This window comes from Sebastes umbrosus, chromosome 1, assembly GCF_015220745.1.
Source record: "Sebastes umbrosus isolate fSebUmb1 chromosome 1, fSebUmb1.pri, whole genome shotgun sequence".
In the NCBI taxonomy this organism is placed as follows: domain Eukaryota; kingdom Metazoa; phylum Chordata; class Actinopteri; order Perciformes; family Sebastidae; genus Sebastes; species Sebastes umbrosus.
The window spans coordinates 25,333,913-25,353,986 of NC_051269.1; the positions used below are offsets into that span (position 1 = coordinate 25,333,913).

Below are 20,074 nucleotides of genomic sequence, written 5' to 3' on the forward strand. Positions count from 1 at the left end.
TTACAGTATATGAGTTATGGTTATAGTATATCTCTCTTTAAGTAGATAAATCACAGATGGTGTGTTGGCATAGTCACATAATTACTGTATAACAATTTCATTTGAAGAGGAATTTTGTTTTTAATTACATGATGTTTATCTTTTAATCTTATATGAATAATAAAGGTTTAGAATTGAATCTATTACTAACAACTCTGCATTCAGGCCACTTCGGGTCGTACTGCAGGACAAATGCCGCTATAAACTTCATAATTATTCCAAACAAATGAAACATGACTGACAAATCCTTTAGGTAAATATATTAAGTTCATACAAGACAACTAAAGATCTGGGAAATTATTTATTTGTTCATGTTAGTATCAGGCGGAAAGTCTTTTTCCTTGATGAATCCGTTTGCGTTTGACATATTTGTTATTTCAAATTAAATCTTTGCAAGTGATTCAACATGGTTCCCAGTTAAAGTTGTGTAACAATGAAATCATCCAGGCGTCTCTGCAGGGCAGACTCAGCAGACATGAGCCAGCAATCCAGTGTCGGGTTAGAGACAATACTGTAGTCAACAGCACTGGCCCTACAAAAGAAAGACATAAATAGTCATACATCTTTGTGTATCAGAGCAATAACAATTAAAGCACTCTCTAACAGCTTTCTCCCTTATACCAACTAAAATGTACCTGGTAACGTCAACCTCCTGGTCTTCGATCTTTAGTTTTGATGAGGGAGTTTGTTGCACCTCCTCATAAACTGCTGGCTTTAGAGCTGGACACACAGAGGACAAACAATAAAGCAATTACACTGAAAAGGTGGAACTAAAAGAGACACAGCACAAAATATTTGCCTCTATTAATGAATTCAACCACCATCAACCACCACAGCTGGTTGCAAACACTAATTCAATATATTTAAAAACCTTATTTTAAAGTTTATTTTAATCATTACATACATACAAACATACATGAAATTAATTGACCTGATATCAAATCATACAAAAAAAATCCAGAATTCTCACCCACCTAAAATTCCTGTGGCGTTGTTGTCTGATGGCTGCTGTCTTAAAACCGGCCAGAGAAATTTAATGCCATCCTTCTCGTGAATTAAGAAGACCATGCGTGTGTCTCCAGCTGCAACATCTACTTCCTTGTCGCGCCGAATCACTGTCAAACTAGAAAAATATGCATCTCTTCTTAATTTTGTTTTGGACTTTTTAACGGCCCTGCACACCCACACAGGTCATTTCACTTATCTTGGCTGATAACACCCCTGCTCAGGTTGCAAAGAAACACTGAGCACTATGTGAGGTCGCCGGACTCAATGCACCAATAAGAATGAAGATGTAATGTGTCCCACCCTGGCAGGTGCAACAAAGCTAACAGGAAAAACTATCTTTGGGAAAAATGTGTTTGTCGTGTACTTTTTAGTTTAGCTTCTGAGTATTTCCATCCACTAACATGGATGAGGCAGGATTTATGACCTATACTGCAGTCAGCCACCAGGGGGCAATCAAGATTTTTTAGCTTCACTTTTGGGGAGCTGTCCATCTTTATATTCAGTCTATGGTTCAGACATGCAATTATATATACATTTTAGGAAATATGCTGATTTGCTTTCTTGCAGAGAGTTAAATAAGAAGATTGATACCACTCTCATGTTTGTACACTAAATTAGAAGCAACAACCAGCAGCTGGTTACCTTAGCTTAGCATAAAGACTGGAAACAGTGGGAAACAGCAACCTGAGCTCTGCTTAAGGGTAACAACATCCATCCACCATTATCTCAAAAGCTCTTTGTATATCATTAGCTTAATCTGTACAACAATCTATGTGTAAAAACAACACATCGCTGTTTCACGGCGGGTGATGTTCCTGATTATTTCTTGGTCGGGAGCATTACAATGCAAAGTCACCTTCCAGCTGTGATGAGATCCTGTCCAGTGTGGCGTGTCAGTGTCTGTCCCTCTCGTACAGTGATTTCATTGGTGTCAACCTCAACATACAGGTCAGTCTTGAAGTGGATGGCGATCCTTTTGAAGCCTCCATACGATACTGAATCAAGCTCACCATTCACAGACAGCTCTAATACAAAAAAGAACAAATGCAACTCAATACAACACCTATACAGCATAAGTACACTTCACTGAAGTAAAAGTACCATGAGAACAACATAAAAAATGCAAAGGAGGAGAAAAGAAGAAATGATAGTGTATAGAAGAGTATGATTTCCTTTTACACGCGGAGAGCAAAAGGCATAATAATAAGTGTTTATTGACTAGGCTGTGTGAATTTAAGGGAAATAGTGATGACACAAAGAGGAGCATTACTGACCTCTGTTGGGATGATGAAGTAGTTTAAGGCGAACATCTCCAGTGACGTCAAAGCAAAGTGGAAGAGACAGATTCTCAGTTTTTAGCAAAAACCTGTGTGAAAGAGGAGCTAGAGAGGAACACAGAGGAACACAGAGTCACACAGCAGAAACACTTATCCTGAAATGCTTCTGCTCTCAACACCAGTTTAACTAAATAAAGATGAATTATAGCATGATTGATAATGATTATCCAAATATCGACTTCAATGTGGTGGTGATCAGCAAACATGTATCATTTGATATTTCATTTACAAGGTAAAAGCACGACTGTGTTTGTGTGGCACTGACATCAAAAATGAAAGACATGTACCATTATGCTCTCAGACTCACAAGTTTTGAGGAACATTTCAGTGTAAGCCAAATAATCTTAGTTTGCTATTTATTATCACAGACAAGAACGTCTTAGTTGAAGTACAGCCTTTTCCTCACCACAATAACATACTTCAGGCTTACTGTAAAAACATACATGTGTTACAATATATACTTGTTTATGATGCCTTTCTTGTCAATCTTTGTTTTGAGAATTCTGCAAGCTAATGGTGAGACGAGGGCAACTTACATTTTTACATTAAAATAAATTACCACATTTTCTGTACAATTTCTAACATAAATAGATCCATGTTATATAAATTATACCATGAATGACATCTATGAGATACTCTACCATGAGTTGCTCTGTCTGGCACAATGCTGGGATGAGTGCCATAATCGCTGAAATCAGCTGTAAATACATTTACACAAAGTGAGTTACATACATTTATATTGCAAAGCTTTAGAGGATATTGTATTAATTGACACCTATATTCTGACACCTAACCTCAGCTTCAAAACAAACCACTAAATACACATGTTATTTTAATCCTCACCAGTTAACCACAGGCTTATATCTTTACTTAATGAATTAACACACTTTTTGTACAATTTCTAACATAAATAGATCCATGTTATACAAATTACACCATGAATGACATCTATGAGATACTCTACCATGAGTTTCACTTTCTGTAAAGATGTTGGGAAGAAGGTCGCTCAAAAGAAAGCCATAATCACTGATATCACGAGCTGTAAATACATTTACACAAAGTGAGTTACCTACATTTATGTTACAAAGTTTCAGATGATATTGTATTAACTGACACCTATATTCTGACACCTAACCTCAGCTTCAAAACAAACCACTAACAACACATGTTATTCTAATCCTCACCAGTTAACCACAGGCTTAATCTAACACTGATTTAAATGCACACAAAACTAACAATTGTAAATCAAAATGTTTTACCTAGAGAAGGTAGAATATGATCAATTGGACCTGGAATGGGGTCACGACGAGGGATATGCGATAGTTTATTTAGTTCTGGAAAATGAACAGTGAAATTTTAGAATTAAACATATCATGTTATTATCTTGCATGTACATTTTGTTAATAAATACACATTTGTTACAACTATAGCTGGTCAATTATTTAAAAAGGCACAGAATAATTAGTTTCTAAAAAATCTGAATATTACACATTTCAAGATACTGTAGTCTTTAGTAGAATCACAGACGCATTCATCAACAAAAAAAATCTGAGATTATTACTTAAAAGTTTGTAATTAAGACAAAAACAAACTATTTCAAAATCAAGACCTTTATTTTTTTGCGGGTAAACTATCCCATATAGTTGAAAACAGCTTTATTGTAATTATGAAAAATCATATTGCATATTTTATTATATATGTAGGTACCAAACTGAAGAATTAATGATAGAAGGAAGTCTTTAATGTGTCTTTGAAGTGTTAAAGCCTTTACACAGGGAAGTTATTAATTGACAACTTTTCGCCTTCAAACCTTTCACATCAAGACTGAAATTAATGTTCCACTCAAAATTAAAGGGACTGTTTGTAACTTTTTACACGTATAAATCAATCCGGGTCGGTGTCCCATGCTCGCTCGCGTGTGGCTACGCTGTTCAGACTCAGACTCCAACACAAACTACACGGAAGCACCAAAACCGCAAAGTTGTATCTAGTGAAGCCCGTCTTGCAAAACAGTGTTGGCCGCGGTCCGAGGACGCGGGGGAGACCGTAGCTTTGGTCTCCAGGGCCGGAGTCTCTGCTGTACTCTGCTCCTCTGCCTGCCTGCCTTCAATCACACACCGCGCTCGTTACTCGCTCAGCTCGCTCCACCTCACGTGTATGCGCGCACACTACACACTGTAGAAGTATGTACAGTGGACGTTTTTGCAGAAATAAATGCTGCAGCTCCTCCAGACCAACAGAGGTTTCCCGTGTCTTGCGAAGTGACGGGGCTCCGCAACAAGTTACATTCTCGTCTCCGACCGGGTGCCGGTGTCTTCCCTGTTTCCTCCGGCCGTGATCGGGAGGCTGAGGCAGGAAAAGCCAACACTAGGATCAGCATTGATTCATGGAGAGACCTTGGTCTGGTCAGCTAACATTACTGCCAAGCAGGTGAAATATAGAGTGATATTGTGTTTTTAGCTGATGTGTGTCGCCTCACATGTTTTGACGGATGCTCGCTCCCATTCACGTAGCGCGTGCACAGGGGCGAGCGCGGGCAACGGGACACTGACTTTCGTTGACTTAACGGCCACAGGTGTCGCTGTTACAACCAATTTCTGATTCTTACAAACAGTCCCTTTAAATGTTTGCACTGGCACACAATCATTGATTCAACGTTGTCATGAATTGTAGTATATTAAAAAGTGTTTTTACTAGCCTATAATAAACTCACACTCAACTCTACACACTGGAAACGAGCCCGTTATTCCAATGTGGATGCATTTCCTATGGGTGGTGCCAAAGAAGCATGTGTAACGCCTCGTTTCCACATAGCTCTGTGTACATATGTGAGTCAGCCGGAAATTCATTCCTATGGGAACCTTTGTGATTTCTGATGTGTTTTTTTATCGGTTTGTAATTTGCCTCGACTACGTTGAACTTTTGCGGCAGATAATGCACATATCTAATGCACAGTGTGCCACAAGAAGTTAGCATGTTATGCTAGTTTTACATTGTGTTTGTGTCATCTGTGTTGCTTACGAGTTGAACCGCCGTGTCCCGAGTAAACTCTCCGTCTAGGTGGACTTTGCCCCGAGTGACCTTTGCGCATAAGTTGACTATGCAATACCAAAGGATCCCGTGCCTGTGGTGTTTCACCTTCCTTGGGTTTATGCAGCACATCTGTGTTCTCCCCTGGAGGCTTGGTGACCACCATGGATGTGAGTGGGGTTACAAAGCTGTACTTCAGCGACAGCTCCAAGGCCTCTTTCTTCACGTTCTCCTTCTCAGGTCCAGATAACAGCAGCCTGTGTCACAAATTGTATTCAAATGTTTTAAACATGACAGTTGACATGACAATATGTAGAGGATAATGTACAGTGAGACGGTCATACATGTGTATATATATACATATACATACATATATATTTTTAGCACATATATGTATATACTGTATACATGTTTACTGTATATACTGTATATGCATATACGCAATATATTCACTCTAGCTTTAGAACTGAGCCCACTACAACCGAAAAAAACGTAAGTTGCATTAATGTGTGAAATAAATTAGTGGCATTAAAACGAATTTGCGTTAACGCATTATTATAGCGTTAACTTGATTAATATGATTTTAAAAAATTATTTTTATAAAACGGTCACTATATCCTGACAGTAGTGCATTAGACAGGTAATCTGAAAACAATCGTGCCTCTGTGTCCTCCGGTGTCCTCCAGTGCTCCTAATGGCATCTGCAAGACTTCACAGACTGGAGGAAAATAACCAATCAGAGCCGAGCTGGAGCCTGCCGTCTATGAGCAGCTGTCAATCACTCACAAACTCTGATCAAACGGTCAAACTAGGCAGCGCTGATCAAATATTAATTAATATTCTTTTACTGTAATGACTATTACTCGCCTCAAATGTTTTCAGAAACATCTTGTAGTGTTCTGTTTAGCTGTAAAATGAGAAAGTTTGTGACCCGGCAGCCATGTTGAGATCAGTTGAGGAAATAATAAGCACCGCCCACCAGCCGGCGCACAGCCAATAGGAACACTCAATAGATTTTTAAAGCCTGAAAACAGAGCCATGAGGAGGTGCAGATGTCTAGTTATCTCTCAGAACACTTGAATTACAATATGCTGAAAGGTTATTATGAAATTTCTGCCCTGCGATGCCAAAAATGTTCTGCCTACTGCAGGTTTAATTTGCTTTGATCTATTTCATTGTTTTATTCTATTTCAAATAGCTTTTAATATAATCATTATGAAATATTTGAATATTTGATTATACTTTTTCTGTGTGTATAGTGTGGAGGAGGCTACAGCTGCATTTCATTGCACTCCTGTATTGCATGACAATGAAGCTGAACCTTCTATGGTCAATTGTTTGACAGAAAATCAATCAAAACAATGTGATAGTGATGCACCTTTTTCCCCAATATATTCATTTTCATAACATGTTATAGACTCAACGATTGATTGATTGAATATAAATATGAGGGTTGCCGCCCTTCAATAAGTAATAGATTACAAACAAGAACAAAGAGAAAAGATGGTTGACATCGCACTCACTCTTTCTCCAGAAGCTGTTTGACTGTAAGGTAGGCCCAAACCCTCTGGATGTGGCTGCCAGACGCCGTTTCAGTGGACTCCACGGTGGCGTTTGTGTCAGAAAACGTCATCTTTCTATTCCTCTGTCATTGTACCAATGAATTATGTCAGTATACATGAGGGCTGTCACAAACCTGTCAGAAGATTACAGCTGATGCAGCACAGAGCGATCCTTACCGAAATGGCCACAACTTGCGCAGTGAAGGTTTCAATGTCGTTGTCAGTGATCTGACCGGCCACCACAATCTCAGAGCCATTATAATACTGGCTGAAGTTAGTCTGGGTTAGATTGGTCCCACCATTATAGATCATTGTCACATCTGTCAACAGAGGAGTGGCCACCTCTTCATAGAAACCCTGTTGACATACATTAGGGACGCTGTATAAATGTTTATCCCTCCACAGCCAACCATGATCAATTTTATCTCTGGAAACGTAGCACATCACATAGTAAACAGTATTTATAATGAGAGCAAGTAATTTCAAACACCTTCAGCTGTAAATCAGCGTCAGAGTCTTCATAAATCCGTCGTGCCACACCATTGTTCTGCAGCGACATCTTCTCAAGGAACTCAAAATTGACATCAAAACCAAAACCAAGACAGTAGAGTGGGAATTTGCCTGCGATAGCCCCTCTGACATTTGACTGTATTTGTTCGAGATTTGTCACCCCTGCAAAGACACAGCATCCAATCATAAAATTGTCCTGTAGGTAGAAGTTACACTGTATACACAAACACGTTTTATACACTTAATTCTTAATAATGCTGATGCTATTTTCATTTAAATGTCCATGATGTTCAAAGTCCCAGAGTGGCTTCTAGTTTGTTGACAGGAGAGGATATTGAGAATAAGACGGCAGTGAGATCATTTAAAAATGATGGACTGTGTCTTTAGGGTCCTTAAAGTATTTGCTTGGGTTTGTGTGCATGTGTGTTTTATTGTAACCTGAGGTCGGGTCTCCATCGGTGAGAAGTATAAGGATAGACGCTGAACCTTCTCTGGGATGTGCATTCAGCATACGTGCTCCTTCCAACACTGCTCTGTTAATGTCTGTGGCTGTAATTAAATGAAAACATGTTTCATTACTGCCATTCTGCTGTCACATGTTTGCATCCTTTTATAAAATATTTGTTAAAAACCTCACATCCTCTTTCTTTAATATCCCGTGCAAATTTCTTGGCACTCTCCAGGTTTTCCTCGTTGGCCTGAACAAGTTCTCGTTTCCAGTGATAAATGTTGCTATCAAAAGTGAAGAGACCAAAGTGGTCATCCTCAGCCAGGTCGCTCAAGATGTGGATTAATGCTATTCGGGTCTGGGCAAAAACATCGTTCACACATTAGAACTTTTATTCAAGTAAGAAACCATGCAATAATATTTGTTTCACATGTTTTTTGTGTTTAATAAATCTTTTATAGACATAATTAACTGAAGTAAAAAGTCTCCAGTACTACAACGGCAATCTGTCACAAACTCATACTCTTCAAATACTGTACCTGCTGCATTTTTCTGCCGCGCATTGAGCCACTTTGATCAATAACGAAGACAACATTTTTTGGTATGCGGGCAAGACCATATGGAGCAAAGTGATGAACAAAGTACCCAGATGATCTCTTGGGGGGAGGAAGAAGAAAGTTGGATTGGTTAGAAAATATTGTTGAGAAGACATGGGAAGATAAAATATCAATTTAAGTACAGTAACTATGGTATCTTTTAACAATGCTAATAGGCCATTCAAAGTCAACAATCTTCCAGGAGATTAACTCTGTCTGTACCTTGATGTCTCCCAGTGAGGTGTTCCTGTTGACATCATAAACAATAACCAGATCTCCATTCATACCCTGCTCTCCACAGCTGTCACAGGTTCTCTGTTGGTCCTCTGTCGGGTAGAAATACACCCACACCTGGAAACAGGATGAATCAGGTTTTACAGACTGTTCAGAAGGTGCAGCAGTTTAACCAAAAGCATCCCCTCACCAGCCCATGCATTGATCACATGCACGGACCAATAGCCTGTGGCTTGGCGCATGGTCTTCACATGATCAGAGAGTGCTGTTATTCCAATCACCTTCTGCGCAGATCGCAAGCCTCATTTTCCTCCAACTCAGCTCAGTATCAGTGTTGCACCTTTCTGGACTCTTTTCTATTTATTATTGATATGGTCTTTTCCTGTGCGTCCATGAGAAATAACCACTATCCTCACTATCCACACTATTCACAAAAGGATTTAAAAACCATCTTCAATCAATAAATGAGTGGTATCTCAAAGAGAGTGTGTGTGTGACCTGGACTAATTGATACATCGTCATCATATTCATGTTCTTACCGGACAACCTGTGGAGATTGTAAATGACATTCATAGAACCATCATCTAAGGGTTCATTCACTCAGCATCACTAAGGTCACAAGTTTGGTATCCATTACACCAACGCCTATTTTACATGGTCCTTCGAGCCGGATTTACAGTTTCCACAGCATTATGGCATTCCCCGATGGTAACGCTCGTCCTCGCCGTGATGTTCGTCCACCACGATATCTCGACGACTTCCTGGTGAGTCTTCCAAGACGACGGCTACCTCAGTCACACACACTCTATGACCACTCCGCCGAGGGAGATAGCAGATACCACGATGCAACTAAAGTCACTTCTGATGGACGGACTCCCCAGAACCTCGTTCCAGAAGTGGTCTTGTCAGAACTGAGAGACATGAGGGAGGACAACAACCAGCTCAGGCGAGAGATGCAATCCCTCCTCAGCGTTCTCACGCCGCGACCATTAGCTCCCCCTCAACCTCCCACTTCATTCTATGAGGTTCCCAGTCAAAGGCATCTCCCCAAGTTCGAGGACATCGGCATCTCTGTCACACAGACCCCTGCTCCAGGCTATGCATCTACCCCGCTGCAGCCTACTAGACAGCCTTTCAACCAACCAGAGGATGACCTGCGAGATCTGCCGTGGCCTGAGTCACCTCTGCCACTGTATGTACATCAAGTTGGGGAGTCATTCCCTCCGCCACCACCACCAGCGTCATACCTACCCCCAGTCAGCGAAACAGCTCAGGATTCACTCCTGAGGATGCACCCTCAACTGCATCCTCGACCTCAGTTTGTTACTGAGCTGAACGATCATCTCCGGAATATGACTATTAAGCCGGACTACGCCGCAGGGTCACACTCGCTCAGAGAACCCACACCAGAATATGCAGAACCATACACTCTTCCTCGCGGACCACCTGCTCGCTCTCATTATCTGTCAGGTGACTCTCCTCACTTGCCACCTGCTGATTCAAGGGAATGGAGAAGCTACAATCAGCCACAATCTCCACCTCGTCAGGAGAAAACGTATCGTGGACCAATGCCTCACATTCCATACTTCACTGATGATGATCCTCGTCAGTTCGCCCGCTTGAAGATAGCACTTGACAATATTCTGCCTGACGATGCTACGGAACGCTTCAAATTCCAGATCCTCGTCGACCATCTTAAGCTGGAAGACGCCCTTCTGATCGCCGACTCCTACAGTAACAGCAGGGAACCCTACAGTAAGACTATGGCCTCTCTGATAGAGCTGTATGGCCAGCCTCACAAATTGGCTCTGCAGCGCATCACTGAGGTCCTAGATGAGCCTGCAGTCAAAAGCGGTGACAGCAGAGGATTTCGCCTGTTTGCACTGAAGGTGAGGGCCCTAGTTGGAATGCTTGACCAGCTGGGAAAAGAAGGGAGATCAGAATTGGAGTGCAGGTCGCACATCGCACGTTTGCTGTCAAAGCTGCCACATGACCTGAGAGCACAATTCAAGCGCTACATCAATCCCCTTCGCACACCCATCCCAACTTTGCTGGACTTTGCTGAGTGGCTAGAGTACGAAGTCCGTATTCAAGATGATGACGTACAGAACCAACAATCACGGCCTCCACAACAGGGACGACCAGATCGTCAGAGAGGTGTTATGGCTAAGCAGAAGCCAGCAGCACGCTCCACGACCGTCCTGCTTGGATATGAACCCCCTAAAAAGGAATCAGAGCCTCCTACACAAGTACGGTCTCAGGTTAACAAACCAGAGAAGCCCAAGAAGTATTGCCCTTTCTGTGACAACATTCAGCATTACTTCAACCAGTGCTCAGAAGTCAAGAAGCTCACAAAGGAACAGAAGATAGCCTGGATCAAATCTGGTAAACGGTGTTGGAGATGTGGAAGGGATCACCTAGCAGCTCAGTGCTACCTCAAGGCCAAATGTCAGCAGTGCAATCAGACTCACCTGGAAGTACTACATGATGTTAACTCATCAACATCTGTAAGACCAGAGATGCCAGCCCCAGAAACGATTCAGCCAGTGACGTACTACCTAGATCCCGCTTGGCGAAGTAGCTGCGTGCTTCTGAAGATGGTTAAGGTATTCCTCTACAATGGCAAAAGGAGGATCGAGACATATGCCATCCTTGACGACGGGTCTGAGCGCACAATCCTGCTCCACAGTGCTGCCCAAGAGCTGGGACTTCAGGGACAGCGTGAGGACCTGGCACTCAGAACCATCCGTCAAGACATCAGGACTGTGTCAGGAAAGTCAGTCTCCTTCTCTGTGTCCTCCGCAGTTAACCCCCAGAAACGGTTCCGTGTCCACAGAGCATTCACTGCAACAGAACTCGGTCTCTCCAAGCATTCTCATCCCATCGATGCCCTGCAGAAGACTTACCGTCACCTCAGAGGCCTGCCTCTCCACTCATTCAGTCAGGCACAACCGCTGCTGCTCATTGGTTCAGACTATCCTCATCTCGTCATTCCAGTCGAGCCCGTGCACTTAGGGCCTCCAGGTGGACCAGCTGCACTCAAGACACGACTTGGTTGGACACTTCAAGGCCCTGCCAAAGTCCTTCTGCACCAGTCCTCTACTCCTCAGTGCCTGCTCACCAACACCCAGAGTCCATCTGCCGAACTTCTCGGTCATGTGACTAAACTCTGGCAGATGGATGTTCTACCTTACCGGAATGAGAAGCTCATCACACGGTCAAAACAAGACACGGCAGCGGTCAGGATGCTAGAAGAGAAGACCATCAGAGTGGAAGTGGATGGCGTTGAAAGGTATGCTACCCCCCTACTATGGAAGGAAGACGTCCCTCCTCTCCATTCGCCAAAAGAGTCAGTGCTGGGTCACCTACGTGGGACTGAAAAACGCCTATCTAAGGACTCTGCTAGAGCAGATATCTACAACCGTGAGATTAAGAAGCTGTTGGATGCGGGCTACGTCAGAAAAATCACTCCTGCTGAAACACAAGCCAGCACCAACTCCTGGTACCTACCTCACCTTATGGTCCAACATAATGGTAAAGATCGCATTGTGTTTAATTGTTCATACACACGTCATGGTGCCAGCCTCAATGAACATCTCCTTCCAGGACCCACTTTGGGATCAACTCTACTCGGCGTGCTGCTCCGCTTCAGGGAGTATCCCATCGCAGTGAGCAGCGATATAAAGGGGATGTTTCACCAGGTCCACCTCTTGCCTGAGGACAAACCCTTCCTCCGATTCCTCTGGAGAGACATGGATTCAAGCACATCACCCGACATCTATGAATGGCAGGTGCTGCCATTTGGAACAACGTGCAGTCCCTGTTGTGCCACCTTTGCTCTCCAGAGACATGTCCTGGATCACAGTAGCCCAGGTGAAGATATCCGCCACTCAATGGAGCACTGCTTCTACGTTGACAACCTCCTTCAGAGCTTCCCCTCAGTACCAGAAGCCAAGCAACTTGTCAACAAGCTACAGCAGCTCCTACTCTCAGGTGGGTTCGAACTACGCCAGTGGGCTACCAATGCTCCAGACATCGTCAGTCACATGCCGCCAGGATCACTATCGGAGAGTAGTGAACTCTGGCTATCAACAGATGGGACTGATCCACCAGAGCGGACTCTGGGGCTGCTGTGGCACTGTACGTCAGACACCATCACCTACCAGCTTCGCCACACTGAGCACCCTGAACCGACTATGCGCAGCATCTATCGGGTCCTAGCCAGACAGTACGACCCCCTTGGCCTGCTCATTCCCTACACCACCCGAGCTAAAATGCTGGTGCAGCGTCTCTGGAGTAAGAGAAGAGATTGGGATGACCTACAGCTGCCGGATGACCTACTCCAGCTGTGGCATGCCTGGGAGAGTGAACTTCATCAGCTCCCTACCATCTCTCTTCCCAGATGTTACACTCATCCAGAGACAGACTTCTCCGCCTGCACCCAAAGCATACACATCTTTTCAGATGCATCAGAGAAAGCATACGGGGCCGTAGCCTACCTTCGGACAGTGGACCATACAGGTGAAATCCAAGTGGCATTCCTAGCAGCAAGATCCCGAGTTGCCCCAGTCCGTCAGCAATCCATCCCAAGGCTGGAACTCTGCGCTGCACACATTGGTGCCCAGCTTGCTACTGTCCTGCAAAAGGAGCTTACCCTGAACATCTCCAGCATCATCTATTGGACTGACTCCACCACAGTCCTAAATTGGCTGCAATCACAATCTTGCCGCTATAAGGTATTTGTTGGCACCAGAGTTGCGGACATCCAGGAGCTGACGGAGGGTAGTCCCTGGCAGTATGTTAACACAAGAGACAATCCCGCTGATGACATAACCCGAGGTCTGACTCTGTCGCAGCTCCTTGGCCACAACCGCTGGAGCCACGGACCTCCATTCTTGTGGGAAAATGAATCATCCTGGCCTGCATCTCCAGACATCTCCTCACCTGATGATCCAGTTGAACTGCGTAAAGCCAACTTCTGTGGCCATCTCTCTGTGACGCCTGATCCATGTGTGGTGGACGCCAGTACCTTCAACAGCTTCAGTGAATTGCTTGAAGCTTCGGTCCAAGCATGTCATGGGGCGGCCACGGCCTCAAACCCAACGGCCGATGACTACAAGAAAGCTGAACTGGCCCTCTTCAGACAGGTACAGAGAGACTCTTTTCCAGAAGAAGTCACCCTCCTGTCATCCCAGAAATCAGTACCATCAAGCAGCAGACTACTCACCTTGGATCCTGAATATGATCAAGATACCCTGTTGATCCGCGTGGGGGGGCGGCTCCGTAGATGTGATGACCTCTGCCAAGATACTCTGCATCCAGTTGTACTGGACCCTCATCATCACATCACCAAACTCATCATCCAGGACTTTGACAACCGGCTTGCCCACCCAGGATCTGAGAGAGTCTTTGCTGAACTACGCAGACGATTCTGGATCCTTCGTGGGAGAGAGGCAGTCCGCAAACACCAGTACAACTGTCCTGAATGCCGGAAATGGCGCAGTAAGCCAGTCATCCCCAAAATGGCCGACCTTCCACCCTCCAGCTTACGGCTCCACTGCCCAGCATTCTATTCAACGGGCATGGACTGTTTTGGACCTTACCTCATCAAGATTGGACGGCGCACAGAGAAACGATGGGGCATAGTATTCAAGTGCCTAACAACCCATGCCGTGCACATTGATCTGCTAGCCAGTATGGATACGGACTCCTTTCTGATGGCACTCCGTCGCTTCATTGCCAGACGAGGAAAACCCTTCGAGCTGCTATCTGACCAAGGCACAAACTTCAAAGGCGGTAGCTCTGAACTCAAAGAGGCTTTCGAATCACTTACCCCATCTCTACAGTCACAACTCGCCAGTCAGCAGATTCACTTCCAGTTCAACCCCCCATATGCACCACATTTTGGTGGTTCCTGGGAGCGTGAGATCCGCTCCATTAAATCCGCTCTACACACCACCCTGGGATCTCAGACGGTCACGGAGGAGGTCTTGAGAACAATTCTCATCGAAGTCGAGGGTATTGTCAACTCCAAGCCCCTTGGCTACACCTCATCAGATGTCGCAGACCCAGATCCAATCACTCCTAATATGCTGCTGATGGGGCGGCCTGATCCATCAACACCACAGGTCGTTTACCCAGACACAGAGCTCCTCAGCCGTCGTAGATGGAGGCAGTGTCAAGCCCTGATCGATCAATTCTGGATCCACTTCATCCGGAACTATCTGCCATCTCTCCAGACTCGCTCCAAATGGCAACAAGAAAAGGATGATCTAACTGTCGGTACAATCGCCCTTGTCATTGACCAGCAACTTCCGCGTGCACTATGGCCAGTCGGAAAGGTTACAGCAGTCCTTCCTGGTGCTGATGGCAGAGTGCGGACTGCCCAGATCCAAGTCAAAGACAAGACATACACACGACCTGTTGCTCGACTTATCAGACTCCCAGCACTGCCAAAAGACATTCCTGGCTGACCTTCAACTGATTCAACTTTTCTCCACAAAGTTGGGGGCGGCTGTTCAGAAGGTGCAGCAGTTTAACCAAAAGCATCCCCTCACCAGCCCATGCATTGATCACATGCACGGACCAATAGCCTGCGGCTTGGCGCATGGTCTTCACATGATCAGAGAGTGCTGTTATTCCAATCACCTTCTGCGCAGATCGCAAGCCTCATTTTCCTCCAACTCAGCTCAGTATCAGTGTTGCACCTTTCTGGACTCTTTTCTATTTATTATTGATATGGTCTTTTCCTGTGCGTCCATGAGAAATAACCACTATCCTCACTATCCACACTATTCACAAAAGGATTTAAAAACCATCTTCAATCAATAAATGAGTGGTATCTCAAAGAGAGTGTGTGTGTGACCTGGACTAATTGATACATCGTCATCATATTCATGTTCTTACCGGACAACCTGTGGAGATTGTAAATGACATTCATAGAACCATCATCTAAGGGTTCATTCACTCAGCATCACTAAGGTCACAAGTTTGGTATCCATTACACCAACGCCTATTTTACACAGACTCTTGATAGAAGTTAGAAAATAGAAGTTGATAAATAGGTTTTATTGGTCAAACAGATTAGCCCTCTGCCTTTCGTTAAATTTGATTAGATTCAACTTCATTGTCTCTGCAGAGCATTGACGGGTACAACAAAATGCAGTTTGGCATCAAACCAGAAAGTGAAAACTGTTGCAAAAGTGCTAAAGATATACAGTATAGTATATAATAATGAATGAATGATAGGGATATGCACAAGGATGAGCAATAAGACAGGATGTATATGTCCAGTGCTGTTATGGCGTCATTATGTATGGTAGTTAAACAGTTAATTATGGGTCAGAATAAGATAGCAAATGAGTTAAAAGGTGCTTTATACGATATCCAGAGCATTAATATAGCTGCAAACAACTATTTGCTATGTAAAGATATAGAGGAGTAATGTCTACCTGAGCAGAGAATGAAGTCACTCTCCCTCTGTGTGTGTTGTAATCCGAGTTTCTCTTTGCTTTGTTGACATTACTGGGCCGGCAGCTGGCTAGCTCTCGACCGCTGCTCTGCACTGATCTCACATGGCAGTTACAACTAATAACACCGTCCCCGCCAACAGTGCCGTCGCGGAAGCTTAGCACCCTCCCTCAGTTCCCCCTCAGATTATCTGTGTTATCTCTGTCAGCAGTAGTTTTTTTTATTATTAGTGCTGTTAGCACCGTTAGCTACGAGCTGCCGGCTCAGCCGTTGCCAAGTTGAGAGCCGTGCGGAGGCAATAGAAATGCTCCCAATCTCGCATTTAGCATCTTTAAATACAGAACTTTGAATCACTCCGTGCTGTACCTGTTTGTCAGCATGTGTTTTGGTGATGGCATTAGCCAGGGTTTTGGTGCTTAGTCCTCCTTTAACCTCGATGAAATTGATGCCTGCCTTCTCATTAATGTACACATCAACCTGGCATTGAGAATGAAATAAAGTAGTTAGAAACTCTGACCATGAAAGATGATTTTACCACAGCATTGTTCTCCTGAATAGAACAAGAAGACACACCTTGAAGTCTTTCACAGGCTGCATTGGTCGAGCGTGGATTTGCAGCTCGTACTTGCCAAGCCTGCGTTTCAGCAGCTCCTCATATGTGAGTTCAAAGGTGACCTTTTTGTGTGCAGCTACAGTCACAGAGGTCTTAAATTCCTCCAGGGTCCTCCCTACAGAACTGCAACAGAGACGATAATCATTGCATTAGAGCAGCGGTTCCTTCCTTCTGGCTTGTGACCCCTTAAAATGAAACAATGCCTACTTAGTTATGACGCCTCATCACAGGTTATGACCTTAGTGTGGATATGAGATGTGAGTAGTTCAATCAAAGAGTTATTTTTCCTTCTCAGATTGTTTAATTTGAAGGATTTTAGAGACCTGAAGATGTTAAAGTAGCCAAGTAAAAAGCAAACATTTGAGAAAAGTCTAACAAAAATAAACATAATCTAGTGCAACAAAGATTTTTTTTCTTTGTCTTCTCCTTTATCCCAGAGGACACACAAGGCTCTTCTACAAAGTACGATATAAAAACAACCTGTATAAGACCTGGCAATAAACTGATCCATTGATCCACGTACCTGACAATCCCAGCGCTTTGGCCTCGGGACACAGCCTCGGTGTACTGCTGCAGAGCTTTCTCTTTACCTTTCACAACACCGTCGTACACTTGGCCATCTATAAACCTGAAGAAGACCAAAGAAAAGTCTTAGTTTATATACATACCCCTGAGTAGCCCGTGATTTATTTTCATGATGCTTTAATGTATAATTCTTTATGTGCTTCACACACATTCTGAATTTACTGATGAAGGCGTTCTTGGGAATCCGGACGTGGAATTCTATTTCCTTGGACTCGTCCATACGATTGGCCACGCGGCTTGTGATGACAGTGGTTGCATAACGACTGGTCACTGTGGAGTTGATGTGAAAGCTGTAGATGTCCCAGTTGTCCTGAGCAAATACAGGAGGAGGCACATTTCACAATAAAATAAATGGCTTGGTCAATTTCGCTGGCTGACGACCAGCTGACCAAAGATCAGATGATGGTGAAAAACAAAGTGTTGGTGGGTGGTATGAGTGAATCTTGTTGGTCTAACTGCAGAAACACCTAATTCTCGTTATTTCTTTATCCAGTGATTTCAAATAACAATGACTCCCAATACTCCTTAACCTCAACCTTTACCAAGTCTTTACCCTAAAAGTTAATGATTAACATCATGGGGCTCAACTTTTTGTGCTCAAAAGAGAGTCAATGTGACTGTGTTTACAAACTTATAGAGTAGACCTAATAGACTTTCAGCTACACACAATAACATACTTTTGTCAGGCATTTTTTACTTACAATAATTCCCTGGAGTTTTACCGTAACCCAACCCATACCAAATACCAAAGTCTTAACCCTAAAATTGAATGGATCAACTTACAACAAGAAGAAGAAAAAATCAAGCACGGCATCAATTTCCTTGCAGTGTGGTGGTCTGTCCTTTAGGTTTTGTGACCTTACCTTGCTTGGTAGTGTGGTGGCCAAAGCCAGCAGCAGCCCAAAGAGGGTGATTTGCACCACAGCTCTCTCCATGATGGCTCCCACCAGAGTGTGACCCAGACAGCTGAATCTGTCTTTTAAACTCAAACAGACAAGGACAACATTATTGTGTACATACTTTTTTTAAAAGGGCAAACTCCTCTTTCTCTCTCTCCTGTATCAACAACCTCCTACGTTCCTCTCATGCATACTGCTGGTAATCACATACATAGCTAACAGAAATTGTCACAACAGAATGAAAAAAGGAAATAAATTTACCAGAAATTCAACTGCTTATGTGAGCTTTACTGTTGACATCGAGGGTCCAGCCTGCCCACTTTTCCAGGAATTTTTATCCTGACACAGACAACATCGGTTAGAAAACTCAAAGTGAATGAGATACACAGAGACAAATTGGCTTAATATGTTCAAGAACATATACTATAATCGCCACTGATGTAGAAAATTTGTACTTCAGTTCAATCTTCACTTGGATGAATGATAGAACAAACTCAATGAGCCCCAGTTGTCCTTACTTGAATATATAAGTTTAATACACTACAAATCTGTCAAGAGAAGATTTTGCAGTTTGCATACACACAGTCTTACCAAAAACTTAAAGTTGCATTTGATTCATCAATGCCCAGGGTTATCTGACCCTGGTTCAACCCTTATTTTGTCAATTCAAACCAAGCCAGTCAACCCGGGTTGAACCCTGGTCAGGATAATTCAGATCCGACCTGGGTCACAACCTGGGAGCAATGCATACCAATTAGTTCAGGTGTTAGAAATGGGTGGGGGGGTTACAGGTCTGGAGGATTACAGAGAGAGGAGATGATAGTGGCATCATCAATGTGTGCAAAAACGTCTCGCCACACATCCGTGTTGATAGTCCGTCGTGTCTGAAAACATTCCTGCTGCCGTCGCATCGTTTGTTTGAGCCACGGTGACCTGTGACAGTTACGTGACGGACTGTGCGCCCTCATTTGCAACTGAATAGGTTTGTCCCGCCCTGTTTGTTAGCGACCCTGGTCCGTGCCATTCACATCGAAATTGACCCTGGTCCAACCCTGAACTGACCTACCTCTCAACCTGGGTCGCAAAGGCGAGTCAATCAACACGGGTTAACCCTTTCATACACACAATCGGCCCTGCTTCAACCCTGGTTGAGTCCTTGGTGTGAAAGGGGTATATTTGACAGTGAGTTGCTGAGAGGAGGTCCCTGACTGTTGTTTGTGCCTAGTAGCTGATGGCGGGGAGGCTGCCGACAGACCTGGTAAACCCAAACGTGTAGTGAGGCTTAACTGGGAACGTATGGCTGGGGCCTCTGTCGGCGAAGTCTTCAACTTCCACCTCCGGCAAAATGTATTGTCAAACCGGGAGAGTTTGGGGACATGGAATCTGAGTGGGTCATGTTCAAAATTGACGAACCTCAGATCCAGGAGGAGTAATCGTCATTCCTGGCCGTGTAACAGTTGACCATCAAAACATTGATGCATTCAATAAACTATTCTTCAGAGAGAATTTTTCTAATAAAAGTTATATGTGCATCTAACATCATCGTATCATCAACATTTATCAAACAACAACCAACCAGACAGTAATCTCTTAAAAACCACAAAGGCAACCATTAAAATACAGACTACATTAGTAAAGGTACTATTATTATTATGATTGTGACTCATATGTCGAGTCCTTCAGCCCTCCTTGTTGTACGGTTTCAATGCCAGTTTCTCTTAACAACATCCTCCTGTAACTCAC

The 20,074-nt window shown here is 43.7% G+C and overlaps 2 protein-coding genes and 1 long non-coding RNA gene across 7 annotated transcripts in view; 1 reads left to right on the forward strand and 2 right to left on the reverse strand.

The window, feature by feature from the left end:
- The window catches only part of il17rc (interleukin 17 receptor C), a 30,191-nt gene extending 13,624 nt beyond the window's left edge, over nt 1-16,567 (reverse strand). The window contains exon 1 of the mRNA XM_037770375.1: nt 16,216-16,567. The gene's annotated coding sequence lies outside the window, so the exon portion shown is untranslated. The remainder of the gene's footprint in view (nt 1-16,215) is intronic.
- LOC119488616 overlaps nt 1-20,074 on the forward strand; it is a 32,225-nt gene that overhangs the window by 11,541 nt on the left and 610 nt on the right. The window contains exons 3-6 of the long non-coding RNA XR_005206994.1: nt 5,733-5,738; nt 7,307-7,310; nt 12,451-12,455; nt 14,737-14,739. This is a non-coding gene — a long non-coding RNA (uncharacterized LOC119488616). The remainder of the gene's footprint in view (nt 1-5,732; nt 5,739-7,306; nt 7,311-12,450; nt 12,456-14,736; nt 14,740-20,074) is intronic.
- On the reverse strand, nt 322-19,774 carry LOC119488483 (inter-alpha-trypsin inhibitor heavy chain H3-like). Of its 5 annotated transcripts, XM_037770216.1 has the most exons (23): nt 19,745-19,774; nt 18,296-18,372; nt 17,582-17,742; nt 17,371-17,475; nt 16,808-16,970; nt 16,601-16,711; nt 8,753-8,881; nt 8,474-8,590; nt 8,124-8,292; nt 7,925-8,035; nt 7,467-7,648; nt 7,154-7,333; nt 6,938-7,059; nt 5,474-5,671; nt 5,406-5,440; nt 3,644-3,718; nt 3,349-3,423; nt 3,026-3,082; nt 2,322-2,429; nt 1,904-2,072; nt 1,014-1,162; nt 675-759; nt 322-571 (listed from the first exon to the last, which is right to left on the reverse strand). In XM_037770216.1, exons 2-23 carry the CDS (start codon nt 18,365-18,367, stop codon nt 457-459), a joined length of 2,688 nt encoding a protein of 895 aa, XP_037626144.1. In that variant the 5' UTR covers nt 18,368-18,372; nt 19,745-19,774; the 3' UTR covers nt 322-456. The 5 variants fall into 5 exon arrangements, with proteins under 5 accessions (XP_037626144.1, XP_037626135.1, XP_037626151.1 ...); XM_037770207.1 differs by having other exon boundaries at nt 5,406-5,671; XM_037770223.1 differs by lacking the exon at nt 3,026-3,082 and having other exon boundaries at nt 5,406-5,671.

Excerpts from the sequence above, each read along its gene's own strand:
- LOC119488483 (XM_037770207.1), bottom strand. The coding sequence starts at position 18,367 with ATGGAGAGAGCTGTGGTGCAAATCACCCTCTTTGGGCTGCTGCTGGCT. Across the intron at positions 17,476-17,581 it reads TTCATCAGTAAATTCAGAAT|GTTTATAGATGGCCAAGTGT; the intron begins GTGTGTGAAGCA and ends GGTCTTCTTCAG. Across the intron at positions 8,882-16,600 it reads AAACACATGCTGACAAACAG|GTGTGGGTGTATTTCTACCC; the intron begins GTACAGCACGGA and ends TCCTGTTTCCAG.